The sequence below is a fragment of the Miniopterus schreibersii genome, assembly GCF_964146895.1.
Source record: "Miniopterus schreibersii genome assembly, chromosome: 9".
NCBI classification, from domain to species: Eukaryota; Metazoa; Chordata; class Mammalia; order Chiroptera; family Miniopteridae; genus Miniopterus; species Miniopterus schreibersii.
Genome location: NC_138118.1, coordinates 79472889 through 79487783, shown reverse-complemented (window position 1 = coordinate 79487783; position 14895 = coordinate 79472889). Strand labels below are relative to the sequence as shown.

The 14895-nt window shown below is 44.6% G+C and overlaps 2 protein-coding genes across 14 annotated transcripts in view; one reads left to right on the top strand and one right to left on the bottom strand.

Moving 5' to 3' along the window:
- SEPTIN7 (septin 7) overlaps positions 1 to 1303 on the bottom strand; it is a gene marked incomplete at its 5' end in the record, with an annotated part of 50555 nt that extends 49252 nt beyond the window's left edge. The window contains 2 exon segments of the mRNA XM_081146586.1: position 1243; positions 1245 to 1303. Coding sequence (XP_081002712.1) covers position 1243; positions 1245 to 1303 — 60 coding nt within the window.
- A 255-nt stretch (positions 1304 to 1558) lies between these two features.
- Positions 1559 to 14895, top strand: part of LOC308561448 (uncharacterized protein) — a 44477-nt gene continuing 31140 nt past the window's right edge. For 6 of the 13 annotated variants that reach the window (XR_013999490.1, XR_013999491.1, XR_013999492.1 and 3 more), the window contains exons 1-2: positions 1783 to 2017; positions 3120 to 3221. Coding sequence is in view for 9 of the 13 variants with exons in the window: in XM_081146593.1 (XP_081002719.1) it covers positions 3213 to 3221 (9 nt within the window). In the remaining 4 variants the exon portion in view is untranslated. Of the gene's footprint in view, positions 1720 to 1782; positions 2018 to 3119; positions 3222 to 10140; positions 11421 to 14895 lie in introns of those variants that run through there. The other 7 variants (XM_081146587.1, XM_081146589.1, XM_081146590.1 and 4 more) reach the window with 3 other exon arrangements.

Below are 14895 nucleotides of genomic sequence, written 5' to 3'. Positions count from 1 at the left end.
CTATCTGTACACTTAATGCCTAAGAAGTTTCCCCTCAACTTGCTTATAAACTGGGTGTGTGTGTGTGTGTGTGTGTGTGCATGTATATAAGTATGTAAAGCAAGTAATATGTTTTTGAACCTAGACTACCTGGCTCATTTAGATCCTCAAGGGCACTCAATCGGATACTCTTCCCTTTTATAAAAATAAAAGCAAAAGAAATCTTAAAGTTGAACTATAACAATAAATTCGCAACAATGTTATTTCAGTAACTAAGCAAGCACCTGGATGCCACAAATTATTTCCTCACACTATAAAAACCCAGATTTGAAACAGTGTACTCTCACAATGTAACTCGGCAAATGAAAATGTGTTAGAACCATCTCAGTTGCTTATTTCCTCCTGTACACACAGTATGAAATGGAACTCGGCAGTGGAAAATGTGAATGGAATGGCCTTGCTCTTTTTCCAATACGTGGGGGAGGAAAGGAAATGAAAGGGCTTCTTAAGAGAGTAACTGAGCATACTGAAACATTTTCAAAAATTAATTCCCTTCAACATCGCCAGGCCGTATCTCCAACAGGGTCCCTCCCTTTTCCAGCGACCCTTCCCACCCTTTTCCACTCCTCCGGAGGGCGCCCTTCCCAGACGTTCTTTCCCTTTTCTTAAAAATTAAGCCCAAATCAGGCTCCTTATCCTCCGCACTCAAGCCTGGCCCGCCATCCACCGGCCTCCGGGGCCGCGCCTGGGGAGAGGAAGCCCCGAGCCGCGGGCAGGGGCCGCGCTGCAGCCGCCGCCGCCTTCCCCGCAGCTGCAGCCCGGTGCATCCTCCTTCCTCCCTCCGCCGCCGCCCGCGGGGCCGGCCCACACATCCAACCTCCTCGCCAGGCCGCTCCCACGAGGGAAGCTGGCCGCGGGTGTGCGGCCGACCGCCGGGGGAAGCAGGGCGGCGGCAGCCCGCGGGCCGGGCGGAGACGACCCCCTCGGGCTGCCCCGGCGCCGGAGGCCGCGGTCCCGTCGGCCCGCTCCCGGGCCCGCCCGCCGCGGCACAGGAAATGCCGCCGCCTCGGCTCTGCTCACATTCAATTCAAACTGTCACCGCCGCCGCCTCCCCTCCCCCCGGGCCGCCGCCGCCGCGCCCCGGGCCCGCCGGCGCCCCCACCCCACCTCAGGGCGGCCCCCAGGCCCGGTTCCGCGGCAGCAGAGCCCCCCCGCGCCCGCAGCCGCGGACCCAAGCCGCGGCGGCCCGAAGCTGAGACTCACCCATGGTGCTGCTGTTGACGCTCCTCTCCTCAGCAGCAGCGGATCTCGCACTGACCGACATCCCCTCCCCCTCCGCGCCTGCCCGGGAGCGGCGCAGCCCGCGATTCTCCAAAGCCGCCTACGCCAATTCCGCGGCGCAGCCGCCGGGCGTCGCTGCTCCGCTTACGCAGCCCGCAGCGGACGGACTCCTCCTCCGGCTCTCACCGGACTCCCGCTCCCTCCTCCGCCCCCGCCCCCTCAGAAGAGGCTTCCGGGCCGAACGCAGGCTGCTGCGATCTCGCGAGATTCCTCCGGCCCTGCCTCACCGCCCCGCTCCATTGCGAGCATGACTTCATTGGCGTCTACCCTCTTTGGCTGCTTGGGTGCAGCCGCCATGTTTAAATTGGCGGGATCCGGCACCCCCGGAGACACGGGTGGTCAGGCCTCTGTGCATGTTCCTTCAACACGGTCTCTAAGGTTAAACAGCCGCACTCGTTGGTCAGTGAAGAGCCTGGGGAGGGGGAGGGAGGGGCCGGTGGGGCGCGAGGGTGGGGTGTGCCCGGATTAAAGATGGCCGCCGCGAGAGCTGCCCCGCGCGATTTCACGTCAGGCTTCGGAGAGGTGGGCGCCGCCCGGTTGGCCAGAGCACCTCCTTACGGAGTTGGCGTAAGGCGGAGAGGCGCCACGGGAGAGGCCAGGCTGGGGAGCGGCGCTCAGGGCGGGGGCCTGGTCCACGCCTGGGCTCCCAGCTCCTGACCTGGCGGCATTGTGCGTGGAAGTGAGGTGACACTTCGAGGCAAGTGTCTGCCCCAGCCCCCCCTCCTTTCCTCGGCTGCCTTGGCTCTGGGTAGAAAGTGAGATTAGGCCCCGCTGCGCCGACCTTCCCCTAGCGCTGTCACTTCGGGGCCTGGCACAGCCAGGAGGTGGCCGCTGCAGCTTCCGCTGCGGGCTCTCCACGGTCACTGGGTCACTGGTTCCGGCCTCGTGGGGCCCGCACTCTAGTGGAGAGAATGAATGGGCACACGTGAGACTACTGGGTGACAGTTAAAGTCATCAAGGGCTGAAACTGTGTGGCCTACGGGTCAGTGAACGCCCCTCCATCATCGGCGCCATCCCCAGATGCTTCCTAGTGAAAGTAGCTTCACTTTGCTCAGAACAGTCCATGGGCTCCTGGGCCCTTCTTGAAAATTAATGGCTGTCTTCGCTGTGTAATTCAGGCACACGTGTTATCTTTCCTGTTAAGCTGCTTGTTAAGGAATTGAATATATTTATATATGTGTGTGTGTGTACATATATATATATATTCATATTTATGAGCCGGTGTAAGGGTGTTCATAGCAGTATTGCTTATATTAGTGAAACAATTTTAATGCCTGTTACAGGAGAATAGGTGAATGAGTTACATTGTTGGGCAAATTGACATACACAGAATACTAAATGTACATTAATGAGCCAAAGGTACCAGTGTTAATTGAGATAGAGTTCATTAACATAATATTGGGGGGGAAGCAGGTTGCAGAAAGGTGTATATGGTATACCATAAATAAAAGTTTGAAAACTTGTGAAACTCATACAAGGAAATGATAGGCACCAAATTCAGAATAGTGATTACTTACAGAGAGGAAGAGAAGGGAATGTAATAGAGAGGGTTCAGTTGTATCTAAGTTTTATTTTCTACCAAAAGTAATCTGCAGAACAATGTTGCAAAACCTTAAAGCTAGATGGAGGACACATGGATGTTAAATTGTAATTATTTCCTATACTATTCCTTATACTTGAAATGTTTCCAAGTAATTTCTCTCTTTGCTGAAGGACATTTTGTCTAAGGAAGCAGCTTGTTTTGTGCCTTAATATCTACTGTTTCCTAAGCCTCCCTTTGCTCCCTCGTTTCTCCTCAGGAGAAAGAAGAACCCATCAGAGGAACTCCGAGGACTTCCTGTCTCCATATTCATTAGCCTACCTGCCTCCACGCCCATCCTGTCAACAGCGCCATGCATCAGGTATCTGCCCCATCTGAGGCACAGATTTCTGCATGTTCTCTCTTTTGTCTTCCTGCCTGTCCTCTGGATTCTGTTTCCTCCTGTCTACCTAAGAACTTTACTCAGTGGATTATTTATTCATTGCCATTGGGTCTATCCCCTACCACTCCACTGAGATCCTCCACAAAGTCACTAACAGCCTCTTTGTTCAACTCAGTGGTCCCTTTTTCTGATTTTGCTTGACCCCTCTGCAGCATTCGATACTGGTGACCGTGGCCTGCTGCATTTACAGCCCTTACTTGTGAAACCACACTTGCCTAGGTTTCCTCTGGCTTCTTTATATTACAGTGTCTTGACTTCTGGAACCTCCATCTTCTGCCTGTCGCTTAAGTGTCCTAGTCAGTTTATTCTTCTCTCAGTTTTTATGCTCTCCTTTGCTGATTTCATGCTCTTCCATAGACTCAATGACCACCTCTATGCTAATGACTCCTAAATATAAATGGTTAGTTCTCTTTTCTTACTACCAATCTGCATACCAGACTGCCTTCAAGATGTATGTCCCCATGTTCCAAGATATCTCAAAATAGTGTATCCCAAATTAAATCCTCATTTTCATTATACTTGTTTCTTTGTTCTCAATCTCTAAATACCATCATCAACCAAGCCCCTCCCTCTCACCATTGAGGACCATCAGAAAGTCCCATCAGTGTTTCGTTCTCATATATGTGTAATCTCCTCATTTCTCTCTATCCCCACTACTCCTGTTCTAGCTAGGCTGATATTATCTCCTGCCTCGCCTCTCTGCAGTAACCTGTCTGCCTGGTTCTACTCCAGCTCTTTTTCACATTGTACCCAGAGTGAAAGGATAAGATGGTTTTTACAGTTTTGAAGTGCTTTTACCTTTAGTGCAAGCAAAAGGACATGTGAATGGTGTTAGGTCTATATGGAGGTTTTCTTGGAGGGCCAAGAACTCACAGCTGAGAGTACAAATGAAATGGCGCTTCTCATGGAACAAGTCTGTCCTGTTTTCTACAATGACAGAGCTTAGTAGACATAGGTTGGGTGGTAGGGGTGGAGCTTGAGGTTTCGGATGTGGATTTTATTAAGTGGGTTAGGCAGTCTGTAGTATTTCCCTGTTAACACTAATACCCAAATATTCAAAAAGCCCTTATGTGCTCTTTATTCCTCCTCTGAAGAACTGAGAAATGATGTCAAAAATAGCCATTAACTAACTAAAATTTTTTTCTTGTTAAATTGAAAAATATATAACTTACTCAAAAGCTGGAACTAGTTTCATATGAATGAATATTGGAGTATATTTTGTTCACATCAAGTTTATAATATGAAACCTCATAATTCAAGATATTCCTCAAGAGAAATGGTCTACCATCCACAAAATCTCTTTTAAGTGTCATGAAATACAAATACATGGAATCAAGCCAAGTATGGTTTAAATATTTTTTTAACTTTTAAATATTTGAAAACAAATAGTGCATTCCAGTATTAAATTCATAATTAAATAGCATAGTTATTAGAAAAAGTTCTGTTGAGATCAAAGAATGTAACCAAAATATTTGACAGTGTTTATGTTCTGCAAATGAAAGGGAATAGATATTGACGTTCCTTTTTTATAGATTATGAATCTATACAGTACAGGAAGTGAGTGACATTTGCAAGGTTATACAGCTAATGAACAAAAATTAGAAAAAATCCTACTTCCTCTTCTTTTGAAAAGATCAAACCTCACCCCACAGACGAAGAGAAGCCAAAAGACACAGCAGTGATAACAAACAAAAGAAAAGAAAAGGGGAGAACCATGCAACAGGAAGACCTGAGACTTAACCAAACAGCAAAATAGCTGTTTATATAACAAATAACTCCCATCCTTAAATTCTTTACCTTAGAAGGAGGGATTTTTCTTTTTCCCACCAGTCCAAGAGGGGGTGGGAGGAAAGCAGAACAGAAATAGGATGTCTGAATCCTGACTGCCCAGGGAGGCCTGATTTATCTCAGCTTATCACTGGATGCTCAAGGAATTTTCAAATTCCAGGGCTCTCCTGGAAACTTGGTTCTTACGCATATAAAAGCCCCGCTTCCCTCTGAGGACCCTGTGTCCCTGGTAATAGACTGGCAGCACAGTCGCCTCTGGGACTCAGGGAAGAGAGGAAGCCATTTACTTTGAGATTTTTTTGCTAATCAGCACCTTGTTGTAGAGCTTTCCAATCTGATTACACTGTAAATATACCACTGAGCACAATAGTGGAGAAAAATCCAAAGTACATAAAAGAAAGTCTATTATAAGTGGAAAAGGCCATTGTTGCCAGCTCCCTTTGGCATTTTCTACCACTGAATCAAACTGACTGAAATAGGAAATGGGGACGCATGGTTCTATGGGAAACCAGCTGCCTTCAGCAACCAGAGTTAATATATTGACTTTGGCAACGACTGAATACCTCCTGCTGTATAAGAAAGTGAATTGAACTCAACTTAAGGAAGTTTATGTAGTTGACATGCCCTGGGTTAGAGCAAGGCTATCACTTTAGCACGCAGTTGGAACCTACCCTCTCCAAAGCACTCTTCCTAGCAGACCTCTGAGGGAGCAACTGTTTCCTGAAGGCTCACCTCAGAGAACCTCCTATCCAGGAAAACAGGAAACTGAGAGAGGAAGCAAATGCCTGTGCCACACGAGTGTGCTGGCCTTAGGTGAGGTGATTGCATTGAGTCACCAGGGAGACCGACTGGTGGACAAATGCTTAGTAATAGTTAAAATAGTATATTGCTCCCTTCCTTTTGCTTCCACTGTATCTCTAATCCTTTGACATTGATTGGATCTTATTCTAGGGAGATAGTTAAGCATCAGATACAGAATAAAAGAGCAAATAAGGGTGGCATTACATTGTTACCCATGATGTGATCCACTTCGTGGAAGGAGTCGCAATAGGGATTTATTGATGGTTTTTAGTTGATTTTTCCCCTTTCCTTTTGCTTCCAGAAATTTGGCAGTAAATTAACAGCTTGCCAGTCAACCACTATAAACAGATAAATAGATTTTATGAGACCAAAATAATCATCCCAGGTGGTAGAAATACAGCATTAAACACTCATGTTGAGCTATAGATATTTCCCGCTGGAGTTCTTATTCCAAAAGGTTACATTTGTGTCCTGCTAGAATCTAATATTTTAAGAGTTGGAAGAGACTTTGTAACTCTAAATCAACTACCTACCAAATTCAGAATCTTTCTCAAATATAATTTTTTATGTCATGTATAAGGCCACAATACCAACTATTCAAACTCTAAATGAAGCAGATGTGTTACAGCTGATACCATACTACTTTAGAGCCCTATAGTTCACATACGGCATGGTGTAACTCTCCTTTCTACAATTTATGGCCCACAAGTGAGCAAACTCTCCTGAAATCCTTGTTTCTAATCAAGGTGTTCATTTAATTGCTTGTTATTTCAGAATATGTTTTTGGTTTGGGCTAAATGTCAGTGACATTTAGATACTGTTAATGAGCACTAGACAATTAAAATGTTTTCTCTTGAAAAATATAGCTGCTTTGCAAATTTGTGAGCAAACATGACCATGAACTACCTTTGCTATGAGACTGCAGACCTTGAAGGTGGGCTAAATTTTAACTATCTTTTTATCTTGTTCAAACCTAGCATAATGCTTTGCACACAGTAGGCACCCAAATCTTTTTTGGAAATAATTGCATATGCTTTTAGGGTTCATTCGTAGCTTGGAAAACTAGAGTAGAAAAAGCAGCACCAATAAAAGGGCAAAAGAAAAAAAAAGTGGAACTTGAATATTGCAAATAGGAAGAGATAATTATATTATCTTCATATTTACTCCTTAATTTATTCCTAACTTCCATTGTACACACATACATCCAAACACATTGAGGAAAAAAGTCAGGGGAAAAACCCTTTCCTGTACATTTCCCCCCAGATTTCAAAAGGCAGAGATTTCTTTGTTTCTTTAGCATCACGTTGAGACTTCTCGTTTGCTTGGGGCATGGGAGGGGGCGGTTGGCATCACCTTGACAGTCACCTGAAAGGCTCAGCTGGTACCACCATTGGCAGGGTTGGGGGAGAGAGTGGGTCCACCCTACTTTTCCTGTGTCAGCCCAGCTGCTGCTTACCCTTCTCCCACCCTCCTGATCAGGTCTAGGTAACAGGAAGGCCTGACTCTTGGCTTCCCAAGAGCTACTAGCCTGTTGGGGAAAAGTAAGCAGAAGCCTTCCCAGACCTATGGTGCTTAAGCAACCAAAGTGGACTCTGGAAAGAAAACAGAGAAAGAAGAGATTCCAACAGTAAAACTTCTTTCAATCACTGGCTGTTAGTCTCCCTCTTTCTTTCCATCTGTCACCAACATGCAGCCACCTCCAGCAAAGCAGTGCTTCACGTTACAAGTAAAAGGAATGGCTGAGGGGAGAGAGAAATGTTAGGAGACCTTGAGACCAATTATTCCAGCTCCTGTGGCTGTAATTCTGGGTGAGTCACTCTTCAGGAAATCCAAAGAATGTCAAACATGTGAATGTTACTGAGGATGGACGTGGAGCAGAGTGGAGATTGTCATTCCACGTAATTTCAAGTTTCATTTCTGCATCTTTCTCACAGAAGCACAGACACATACGAAGGCTGAGGGACAGGGGTGCTCAGGAAGAGAGATTGTGGTAAAACACAGCTTCAAGGGGTGCATTAACTCAAGCTAGCCACTAGGTCGATTAGAGTGATTTAATTATCTTAACCTAAAGATTTATCTAACGCGTTTAAAGTAATCTACAAAGGTGAGCTATTGGCCCTGTTAATCAGTGCAAGAAATGTCAGAGAAATTATGTGGGAAAGATTTTCTTCTCACTGTTTCATAGTTCATGTAATAAAAATAGAGGCTACTTCAGTGGGTAAATACCTTAATAGCTTCTTCCTGCTAATCTAAATGCTGTGCCAGAATGAGATACATGAAAAGCAAGTTCACAAACATCCAAAGATTCTTGAGATTCCCCAATGTTCACAGTAAACAGTCCTTATTAAATAAACTGCAATGAGGAAGGAGGGTAAGGAAGGTAAAGACGGGGACAGAGAGAGCAAGGGATCAAGTAAGTAGGGAGCAAGTAACCAGAATACCACGCGGACCTCAACTCAAAGGACACCTTTCTGTATTAGTTTGCTAGGGCTCCCATAACAAAATAACCACAGTCTGGTGGCTTAAACAACAAAGATTTGTTTCCTCACTGTTCTGAGGCTCAAAGTCGAAGATAAAGGTGTCAGCAGGTTTGGTTTCTCCTGAAATCTCTCTCTTTGCAGGTGACTCTCTTCTCTCTGTGTCCTCACGTGGTCTTTCCTATGTGTGTGCATCCCTGGTGTCTTTTTTTCCCTTTCTGGTGTCTTTGTGTGTGTCCAAATTTCTTCCTCTCATGAGGACACCAATCAGATTGGATTAGGGCCCCACCCTAATGGCGTCATTTTAACTTAATCACCCCTTTAATTGCCTTATCTCTAAATATAGCCACATTCTGAAGTACTGGGGGTTAGGGCTTCAACATACGAAGTTTGAGGGAACGCAGTTCAGTCCATTATACATAACCTGCAAGTTGGCAGAGTCTAGTTCTATATATATATATACCCTTTGAGTTGGCTGTTCCTAAATTTATCCTAGAAAAATAACTAGCACATATGCCAAAATGATATTTACATAAGGATGTTCATTGCAGCACCACTTGAAACAGCAAAAAGCCTAATTGTACATTAACAGGAGATTTATATTATAAATTATAATCTAACCATACAAATAGAATACCAGGCCTGGAAAGATGTCCAAGATACTATGCCAAAAACTTACATAAGAGCACATTGTATAGTACAAACTCAGGTTTGGAAATTTTGTATTTGTATAGGCCTGGACAAAGGTCTGAAAGGATATATATCAAACTGTTAACACTGGTTACATCTAAGGTATGGGCTTTGTCGTAGGGCCTTACACTTTTTATTTGTATACTTATATAATTTGAATTTTTGCAACAGATGTGTTTGGTTTAATAACTGAAAAATCATTAATTTTTAAGTTATTTCCCGAAGAACATGGGGTAGACAGGTTTAAAGCCTATAAAGTTTGACAAATATTGTAATAAATAAAAACTGTATTGAGCATCTACTATTTATCCATTCAACAAATAATTTGTTATTGTTAGGCAGGCACTTTATATATATTACACCCAATCCTCAAAAAAATTTCTCTAGGCAAGTTTTACTGTTTTTATTTTATTATGGCAGAAAACAGGGCTTAGAGAAGTCAAGTAATTTGCAAAAGTTACACAGTTAATAAGCAACAAAGCCTAGTCTTTGGTCTATTTTATCACTCTGCCTTTTGAAATTACTGTGCATACAGGATACAGAAAATTGTCCAGTTTAACATTATCTTAGAGTCACATTTACAGGTCATTACTGTATTCCCTCACCTCTAAGTCTAAGTCTATATCTATCTACCTATCTATCATCTATCTATGTCGATCGATCGATTGATTATATATTTCACAGCCACTAATCGAAAGTATTTGCCAGAATAATTTTGAACTTATAAGTAACTTTGATAAACAGAGGGAAGTTCCATGATCTTGAGCTCTCATTGAATGCTGGTTGTGGGCAGGGAGTCACTCTTGTTTCCTCTGTTTATTGTAAGGCAGGGCAGTACTGGTCTTTGGAGTACTAACACGCCAGTGTCTGGGTCTGTAACTTCGGTTATCGAGAGAAAAATGCTTTGATGGCCGGCGCCCCTGATTACCGTCTTTGTGGAGCACACACATACACATTGTTCCCTGTGAAACCAGGACTTTGTGCAGACAGGCTGGTACCATGGTATGAAAAGCACTTCAGGGGAATCTCAAGCAGCAGGACTCTTGCTCATCCACGCCTGATACTTTATTGTTTCCCTGCAGAGAGCAGCAGGACCTGTTTGAAGGGCTGTAGCCTGTCTTCAAGGTTGGTTTCTGGGAATTCAACATGTCCTCCAAATCCTTCCCAGCTCCTGCCCCTGACACCAGTTCATTCCTCTAAGCGTCTGCATTCCTTCCAAAGCAGTAGGTCCCTGAAGCACAGTGCTTTCACCCGCCATCACACACGTATCACATGATGTGGATGGAGGTGACCAGCACGACAGTTGGCACCACCTCAGGGACGGGAAGAAGCAGGGAACATTGGGGAGGCTGGGGGCACAAAGGAAAACCTGGCATCATCACTGTTTCCTGGGACACGCTGCTGGGATTCATGAAGACCCTGTGGTCAGGAGTCACTGGGAGTGTTTTCACTCACTAGAGGGTGGAGTGTGGAAGTAGCTGCCTGCTGCCTCATGTGAGCAGAGCCCCTTGTACTCAAGAGGCCTTCCTAGCTACACCCCTGGGTGAGCCAGGTGAGCCTGACAAGCCTGTGCCCCAGCCCTGCGGGCACCGTGGAGGGGCCAAAGGAGTGCAAGCTCTGCAGTCAGGCTAACTGTGACTCCTCCGCTTCCTGGCCGTCTGGCCTCGGGCAGACCACCCAACCTCCTAGGGCTGTCAAGAGGACGAAATGAGATTACGTAATGAAGAGCTCTGCACAGTGCCTGCTACACAAAAGGAACCCAAATATCACACAGCCCTTTCTAGGTCCTCGCTGAGAGCTCCACCAGGACCAGAGCCCAGCCTTGAACCTAAGCCCAGTCAGCTCTGAATCCTGACCGCTTGCCCAAATCCTGCTGAATCCTTCCTCTTGGGCCGTTTTCATATCCTTTCCGCCATCAGGATGCAGCTTCAAACACGTATCCTGCCTGCCTTTCACCCACTAACTGCATTCCATAGATGGCCATGCCAGCTTCAGTCAGACTGGAGTTAGCGCTGGTCCCTTAGACTCGGTGATTTAGACCATGGTTCTCAGCCCTTCCTGGGACCACACCAGACCCAAACCGCTCTGTGTGTGGAGCCTAAGGATCTGCTCATTTTAAAAGCTCCCCTTCCCCCACTGCAAGGGCCCCTCCCTATTCCTCACCTGCTTTTGCTTCCACGCAGAAGTTCCCTGCGTGCTGTGGAACCGAGACCTGAGCATCTACTTTGCAGCTCCTGGGTGCTTGATAAATGTCTATTGAGCAAATGAAGGCTTTCCGCTGGGTGTTAGTTTTTGCCTTACAAAGCTATTAGCACATACTATTTGTTCAATAAAGATTGGCTCATGAATGATTAAAACCTGTTTTCTTTTGGTGTGGAGTTTTTCTTGGGGAGGGCAACTATTTGGGAGAATGCCTGTGGGTACAGAAATTCCTCAGAAATAAATGAAGTGATAGCACGTGGAAGAGTTTTAGGTAGCACAAAGGGACATGTGGAATAATTATGGTGTCATACCATCCATGTATTAGTGTCAGTACATTCTAATTTGTTGTGGAGAAAGGGAACTCAGCTGAGCAAGTTTGCATAGGTTACCGAGTATGTTACCAGGAGAGCAAAGCAAGGAGGGGCTCTTACTAGCCCCAGCTCTCCCATCACAATAAAGGGGCATCTCCTTTTCCTTCCCTGTTTTTTTATTATGAAAATTTTCAAACATATGCAAAGTAGAGAGAATAGTATAATAAATTTCATACCCATTGCACTGTGTCATCAATAATCAGCGTTTTGCCTGTACTGGACCAACCTATGTGATGCAAAGTAGGGCTTCTGAGTTTGCTTTTAAAATTGTTTGAAAAGCATGTGTAAATAACTGCCTTAGGACTGGGTCAGCATTCTCTGGGAGGACTCGGGGAGGGCATGTCCTCCCAGGGCCCATTTACATATATTTCCCAACATCTGACTAACAATCCCCCTTTGAGTTGGGTGATGACCACATCCCAAACCCTGTGCGGTCTCCTGTTGAGTGTATATAATAGAGTCACTGTACTTGTCCTTGGATAAACAACTTATTTACGTTCAGAACTTTAGAAAATTGTGACTGTCTCCATCTGGGTTACAAAGGACCAGTGAGTCCAGTGTGCTGTGGCCACTGCATTCGATGGCTCCAGAGGTGCCAACCCCAGGATAGTGTAATGTAAATGCAGAGGGTGACAGGGCGAGAGAGGCTGCAGGTCTGGATTCGTTGACTGTAGAGAGAGTCTCCGAGTGTGAACCTTTATACTCTAAGGCAAACGTTGGGCAGTCATTAATTTCACATTGAATACGGGCAACCTCTTGGGAATAACTGTTACTGGTCCAACCATTAATTTAAGTACATGGTGATGGTACTGGATTTAGCTTTCTGAGTAACCAGTTTTCTACTTTACTACAAGCTAGCTCATCAGGTGCTAAGTTGTACCCTCTGACAGTGGGAAGGCATTAATGTTAATTAAAGTGTTACTTGAGAGGAATCTACCATATCATGCTCACTGAATCAGTTTCACGTTAAGCACATGGCTCAATATGTATTTACTGAATGAACCAGCTTGCGTGTCAGCCTATGGTAAGTCCTGATGCCAAAAACTTCTGTTTCCAGCAGAATTTGAAAACATTCACCACCATCTTCTTACTGGAAACCCCACTGGAGCCCGTGTTACATCCTATCGGCGCTCCTGCCTCGTGGACAGCTTCTGTTTCATTTCTGTCCAAAATCCCTACATGCTACCCCCCTAAAACCAGACCTTTAAATGTAACATTTCTGAAGACTCGGTGTTCAGTCCTGTGTTAGCTCTTGAGAGTCCGTTGGTAATCCCATCCTATCTTACAGCTTAACCTACCTAGCTGTCCCCTTTAGAGGGTGGCTCCCAGCTCTGTACCTTTATCCCTCATCTGTCTTTCCCTAGTCAGGCCCTATTCCTAACTGTATGCTGAGTGTCCCACGCTGACCTTAAACTCTGACCTAAGTTAAACTCATCGCTTTTCACTGCTGTGTTTTTTATCTTGGCTCAGCAACCCAATGGGGTCTCCTTCCACCACTCTCTCTCCAGTCAATCATCTGGTCAGTACCCTTCTTCAAAACTCATTAACTCTCCTTGTCTGGGCCGTTGCATAGCCTCCTTATTGGTCTCCCTGTTCTTGATTTTTCCTCCATTTAGTAGAATAACTAACTTTGCTATTCACATAAGTGCTTTTGCATTTAAAAGAAAACTTGTTCCCCTGGTTTGGCTTATTGAATTGCCTTTCCCCACCAATACCTTAAATGTTGGCTTTTCTGAACATTACTGCTAGAGTCACCTTCCAAAGGTTCAGATCTAGGCATATCACTTGAAGCTCAAAGACTTTCCTTTCCTGCCCATTGCCTTCTGTAGTCAAAACCCTCCATGAGTAGGTCCAAATCCATCATTTTAGCATCATCTCCCACTCAACTGCAGCCTGGTCTGTGACACGTCCCCCCAAACAGGCCCTGTACTCTGGTGCCTTTTCTTAAACTATTGCCTCCGTCAATGTGCCCTTCCTTCCAGACCAGCTTTTGTTCGGTTCAGATCATTCTCCTTCAAAATGCTCTCCCCTCATCACCAAAGTAGCAACAAGAGGCTCCCCACATTATTAAATAGTTGGTTGATATCGGGAACACGGAATTTAGGACAATCTATCTCAGCATCCAATTGTTTCTCTTCTCCATTAGACCAATCACTTAGTAGACAGGGACAGAGTTGAATTCATTTTTGTGCCCAATGAATGTAAAGCATCCCCATAGTAGTGTTTTATTGTTTACTGAATTGTTGGATTTTATATCAAGAGTTGCTTTGATTTGATTGATAGAGTTAAGAATAAAGTTTAGGTTGTTTTGGGGAGCAAGATTTTCAGTTCTCCTTAATCATTTGGTCTTTACTGCAATATAAGTTTTCCATCCATAACAGAACTTCTATAGCAGGAATTATTCAGTGCAAAAAATTTACGATATCATATCAAAATAAGTCATTGGCTAATACAAAAAATAATATGTTAAGAGGAAGGCACAGGGCAAGTGAAAGAATATATGCAAATATCACAGTGTTTCTGATTTTAATTAAGAGAAAATGTATGTAAAATGCTTACTCATTATTTGGTACAGACTAAGTGCTCAGTAAATGTTACCTAATATCATACAGCAAGTAAAGGGACTGGGAAAAACAGCACACTTCTTCCTATGTAGCCTACATAGTATTGTGTGACAGCTGATACTAACTTTGAACTGCATTCAATTTTAAGTCAGTCAGATATGTCTTTTTAGGATAATTTTGAGAGCGAGTATCAGAGAATAAAGCATGTGAGAGATAGCATGACATAATTACCCACGTGCACTATTGATGAGGATTTGGCTTCCCTCTGTACCGCTTTATATTCAGTGGAATAAATAATGGTGATAATTGTCACATTCCTAACAAAGACATCTGCTAAACCAGGCAACTCAGGCAAAGCTGTTGCTACTGACAGCTTGCTTCAAATGTGAGTACTGGCATTAAGAGAAAATAGAGTTTCTGTATTGATCACATTACCTAATCTGTTTGTTGGCAGTGTTTCATCTGGGACCAAAAGATCCGACAGTCAAACTCAACATTTAAACTTCTGTATATGCTTAAGGGAGTATTAGAAGGTCTTTCCTTTTTTGGGTTGTTGTTTCAGTGTAAATGCAATGTAGTTACACGACAAAATCAAAATCCAACAGTTAAGACTGGTAGCAACTGAAGAGTGAGTCTTCCATTCTCCCTACCACCCTTCCAGCTCTCTAGGGGTTGTCTTTGGAATCACATGCTATGGAAA